The 6,000-nt window shown below is 28.5% G+C and overlaps 1 protein-coding gene across 2 annotated transcripts; it reads right to left on the bottom strand.

Moving 5' to 3' along the window:
- Nucleotides 1–2,290: 2,290 nt before the first annotated feature.
- On the bottom strand, nt 2,291–4,664 carry LOC130667588 (uncharacterized). Of its 2 annotated transcripts, none has more exons than XM_057469253.1 (3): nt 4,093–4,664; nt 2,661–3,035; nt 2,291–2,510 (listed from the first exon to the last, which is right to left on the bottom strand). In XM_057469253.1, the coding sequence occupies exons 2-3, from the start codon at nt 3,013–3,015 to the stop codon at nt 2,464–2,466; spliced, it is 402 nt and encodes a 133-aa protein (XP_057325236.1). In that variant the 5' UTR covers nt 3,016–3,035; nt 4,093–4,664; the 3' UTR covers nt 2,291–2,463. The 2 variants fall into 2 exon arrangements, with proteins under 2 accessions (XP_057325236.1, XP_057325235.1); XM_057469252.1 differs by having other exon boundaries at nt 4,024–4,660.
- Between the last annotated feature and the right edge of the window lie 1,336 nt (nt 4,665–6,000).

The following is a 6,000-nucleotide window of genomic DNA, read 5'->3' as shown; positions in this document are numbered from 1 at the left end:
CACAAGAAGTCCACTGTACTACTCTCAAATTTACACACACACAGACCGATATATATATGTATATAGTAGACCTTCGTCTCGATAAAAAAAAGAGTACGATCCAGACGACGGCAAAGACAACGACCAATTCTCACGTATTTTTTTATATCACCTAATTAGAAATTGAGACATTATTATCTGCTGATGAGATTCAACTTCATTTACTTCGAACGATTTTCTCATCCATTTTCCACCCATGAAATCGACTATATAAGATGTGCGGTGTAAATTAGAATTGTGATTGGAACCATCAGTTGAACTTATATCAGTCTACACTCACGAATTTATACAATCAATGTGATTGAACTCTAATGAGCGACGTGTACTTAATTTATACATAAACCTATGTACGACACGCGGTTTCAAGTGAGTTAGTATGAGGTTAGTGTGAAGAAAACTTTGTCCTGATCACCGCACAAAACAATTTTCAACTTTTCAAATATTAATATTGACTTATTTTATTATTATAAAGTTTCAAAACTAATATCCTCTTTTGCGCCGTCATTATTGGAATATAATAAACACGTCGTTCTATGTATCTATTAATTCATGCCTATCGAAATAAGTTAAGATAAAGTTTAATGAATAAAAGACTCTTCGGTATTGGCTAAAATGTTAAACTTAAATTAATAATTAATCAGTAAGACCAAAATGAACGGAAATTATTAATAAATCATGATCACTTAAAATCATACTCGAGGATATTTGAATTATTTATCAAATTTTAAGTACATGTGTCATTTATGTACAGAGCATTTAATAAATCGACCGCTTTCATGTCAAATAATTTTAACTTGACATCAGTTTATTGAAAAGAAATATTAAAAGAAATTTATTTATTTATTATTTGCAACTGACATGAAATAATGCGCAATTTTTTTTAAATCATACCTCTAGTAAAAATAATGTTTACTATCAAAAAATAGTTAAATGCTAAATAATAATTACGAGTAACCTGCAGTCATTGCGTGACTGCCCAAATATCACTATTAAATTTGTAGAATACGCAGAAAAAAAGGATTTCTTGCCGCAAAAAAATTTTAATTTGCACCAAGAAATTGTCTTGGGGCGAGAAAAGATTTTTTTGGGCAAGAAATAATACCTTGCACCAACTAATTTTTTTCTAGTTCTAAATAAATTTTTGGTTTTAATCACAGTGCAAAAAATTTCTTGGGGGTAAGTAAAAATTTTCTTTTGGCGAGTGAAGATTTTTTGTATCAATGAATCCTTTTTTTTTTCTATGCATACTTTTTTGACTAAGAAGCTTCCTAAAACCAAAAGGGAGTATAAAAATCTATCATTTTGGAATAAGTACCGCGATATAAATAGTATAGCTATGTATTCAGTGACATTCAATCATATTTAGTGACAGAATAATTAAAGTATTAATTTATTTAAAGAAAATAAATACGATCGTCTTCTTTCTCGTGTAATTTAAATGTCAGTCGAATGATATAGATAAATCTATTTATCTCAATACGGCAATTAAAAAAAGTTTAAAGTATGAAAAGGCACAAATTTAAGTCAAGACCTATCTAATGATACCAATTTCAATAACATTAACTAATTCTATCATATAGACATGGTGGGAACAAAATTTTTCTTATTCTCTTAATAATATAGATTATCCCACTCAATAATCTTTAAATAATTTATAAATGATGTATATTTAATAAATATCTATGGTATAAAAATAAAATGTAAAAGTTTTTTGATTATAAGTTTAAAAAAAATAATGTTTCCACCATAAAAAATCAAATTTTGAAATTCTCGATGTAATAAATGAAACCATTATTTTACTCAATTGAGTCAAATCTGAATAATTTGAAATTATAATTAATATTTAATTCAAAATATAAGGGAGTTATTAAAAAATCATGATTACCCGAATGCTATTACAAATAATATTTTAATAATTAATTTTACATCAATAAAAATTTCAATAAAATAATGGTCTCTAACATTTTCGTGTTTTTAAGTTCATATATTCAAAAATTATAAATATTTGATGACTTTTTTTTTAACTTCCGCCATGACATTTATTGAATGATAGCATATTCAAATTTTACCATCTTTTTATATTTTCCAAATGTCTACAATATTCAATTTATCGATTATGAGGTCAATCAAAATCATTTATTTATAAAATTAAGATAAAATTCATTTACAAATATAAATATATTATAAAATACTATTTTGTATATTTGAAAAATGATAAAATCAAATACCTTTTTTAATTTTTATCAATAAAACTTTATCTATTCAAATTATAATGGTCTCAATTATTTGTGAATTTTGGGTATAAAAATAATTTTTGTTCAAATAAATTATTACATTTCAAAGTACTTAGTTTTACAACTTATCAAACAAAATATTCCATAGTAAATCGATAGTGTTATTTTTTTAAATTACTCGCGCTGTTGATCACGTATAATATCTCCGACAAGGACCATCATGGAGTTTATAATAATCTATAAAAAATAAATAAATGAAAAAGTAGAAAAAAACAATAAATAACAAATAAAATATATGTATAGATGAATATAAAAAGAGTGATATTTATGAAAGTGTTGTGAGCCCGACGTGAAAATAGAAACTGATAAATGATCCTCATTGCTTACTCGTTCTGTACGCCATCACGTCGTACGTTCCATTACTTTCTTTATTTTCTTTGGCGTTAAATTCAGTACAAGAATTGTGACACAACATGTGACAAATACTCGGAAAAGATCGATCCTCATGGTCACGATCTCGTGCACAAATCGTGAAAATTCCATCACCATCAAAATCTTCTTTCAATTCCAATTGATACTCTAACGAGGTTGCATTGTCATTGTCATTGCCAATGTTCTCATTTTCTTTATCGTCATTATCATCAACGTCATCGTCATCATCACTTAATTTATTTTCCCGAATACTGATTACTTTACTACCATCGTCACAATGATTGCAATCACACAAATTACACTGTACCATTTTTATTGATGCAAAAATAACTGCAAAAGTCATGACAATAAATTACATTGGTATAAAAATACAGTCGGACCTCTTTGTAAGACTAGTTCGGGACCGTAGAGGAAAAAATTCTTAGAATTGAAGTTCCCCCACTATTAGGCTTTACAGTGTTTGCGCCCAAGCCTCGCTATAAGACTATCGCCGTTTTGCGTTTCATTTATGCATTAGATTCAACTTTGCTCTATCGAACATGAATCTATTTTATGTATAATTATAAATAAATAGAATTTTGTCGTTCTTTTCTCGTAATTAATCATGTGAAACGACAAAATTTTAAGTATTCTTTATGAAAATAAATTACTTAGTCCACAATCTGTATGTATGTAGGGGAGAGGGGACAGGGTGGGCCCCTTAAGGAAAATAATTATAATATCATTCATTTTTTTACGCGTTTACTTCTTTTTAGACCCTTGATACTTATTTTCACTTCATTATGCTGCATCCATTAAAATTGAAAAATCGAAAATCAGTGGCAAAGTGGGCCCCCCAAAAAATTTCGGATTTGATATTTTTTATTCTTTACACGTGTGATATTTGAAAATAACTATAAAACAATTGTATTTTAATAAAAAAAAGTCATTTTAATAGTCTGCTGCGATATAACTTTAAAACGTAATTTTATTATCTTTAACTTTGTTAATAAATTATATTCAATGAACAGTTTTGGTGGTCTATTTTAGCCCTCATTATATAAGAAATTTCGATAAGCTTATTATCCGTCCGAATTTTTTGAAGATTTGAAAATTTGAAGGGGCCTACTTTGCCGCCTCCTCCCCTACATTTTATGTACGATTTTAGTCGTACTGTTCGTTAGTCTTATAGCGAGCTTTGGGTGCGAAATTTTCATTGAGTTGTTGGTAAGGGAATAATTCCAAGCGAGTTTTAAAAAATTGAGGGAAAGAGTCTTATAACGCGCAGTCTTATAACGATGTCCGACTGTAATAATTTAATAAATATATCTTGACTTACTTGACATCAAAGTGAAGACAAGAATTACACGATATAAGTTCATTTCTAAACGATGATGAAAATACTTACCGTGATTACTATTGACGAATAGTAATGAATTGCAAATAGATAAAATAAATTTCAAGATACGTCCAGTTTGATATTGATTAAACCACTGGAAGTACTGAGTCACTGAAGAGATCTAAAGAGAGACACAGTGCCGTGTTCACTGGAGTGATTAAATGTTATACCATTTCAAAGGCATGACTAAGACGAAAGTTTATGTCACAAGACCCGAAAGTTAAAATCGAGAAGCATTTAGATTGAATTAAACTTACAACTATTTCAAATAATCAACATTTAATTATACTTTTTACTTAAAAAACTACTTTTCTCACTATACTATACAATATGATCGTTAAATTTATTAGCGAACTGAATCTTTACTACAAGATGCCACTAATGAGGCTATCAGTATTAACTTTATGACCTACGATCATTTTTAATTTTAAATTATTTTATTATCTTCTGAGATTACTGTCACTGCAACCTCAATATGTTGGAGTATAATATCCAAGACGAAAGACATAATCCATAATAACACATATCTTTCAAAGTGCCTATTAATACCTGCTGCACATATATACATATATACATACATAGTAACACACGTAGTGTCACTCAGTGTCTTGCAAGTCACGAATCACCAGGTGACAATAGTACGCCCAGAGCACATAACCAACTGCCAACTAAGTATTTATCTACATGTGTATGTGTTTAAATATATGTATATATATATGGTAGCAGTATATATACGGTAGCAGTTCTAAGTCATAAGCCCACCACCACCGCTCGATTTGCATTTTCATTTACCAAAGTCCATTGTTCATTATTATTGTGCGCAAATGTTACCAACACGTCAACTGGCCCTAAGGCCGCACAACGCCAACGGGGAATAGCATTTCCACCATGGAAATACCGTTGATTTATTACCATACCGTAGTAGCGGAAGTTAAGTTGAGCAACTGAACGAGAAAACATGAAACTTGCCAATCTTGAGAAGCAAACTAAGTTTTACCACTTTAGCGCTTTAGCTTACGAAATGCTTACGTGACCGTCCAAACAGAAATAAACCCTGACTCGTGAAATTTATATATTTATGAATATATATGCATATATATTTACACATACATACAAACGCGCGTACCCATATATACAAACTTGCATATTTATTCATTACAACACTGCTGAGAAAAAAATACTTTTATGGGAGAAATATTTTTTTCACCCGAAAATAATTTTTTCTGATCGACTATTTATTTCAGTCGGAAAATATTTAACTTAATGTATAAAAAATCGATAGTTTAATTTAATAAAAGTTTTTCAGAAGTTTTGTAGCATAAATTAAATTTAAAAATATATTTGATTTTAATTTTTCAATGAAAAATTTTTATAGTCTTTATAATATTAATTTTAGATTATGTATATTAAGGAATACGATGCATATAATTGTCAAGATATACTTTAAATTTATTTATTACTGTAAATACTAATGAACTGAAGTAACATTAAAAAAAATTATGAAATAAAATAAAGAACAACAAGCAAACTAAAAAAAATGTACGTACATTTCAACCCACAAACATCCTGCGTACGCCATTCTAGCGGAAAAGTACAGTCATGAAGATGAAAAAAAATAAAAACGACCGTGTGTAAATGTCGCATTTCAACCCTCCGGCAAAATGTCACTGAGACCGAAAAAGAATTAAAAGTAAAAAGAAGCAAAAATATATATCGCATTTTACGTAGCTATAAAATAAAATTTATCATTTCCCTAAAAGGGAAAAAAATCAAAAGCAAATAGTAAACAAAAAAAAATAAATCCAAATGATGAATTTTTATCATTTACATAATTTGAAGCGAAATGCGGTTTTTCAAATAATGTTTGTTTACACCAAGCAAATAAATAATTAAATTTCATTTTGTACTTTTATTATT

This window comes from Microplitis mediator, chromosome 5 (genome assembly GCF_029852145.1).
Source record: "Microplitis mediator isolate UGA2020A chromosome 5, iyMicMedi2.1, whole genome shotgun sequence".
Classification (NCBI taxonomy): Eukaryota; Metazoa; Arthropoda; class Insecta; order Hymenoptera; family Braconidae; genus Microplitis; species Microplitis mediator.
This window is presented reverse-complemented; position numbering and strand designations above follow the sequence as displayed.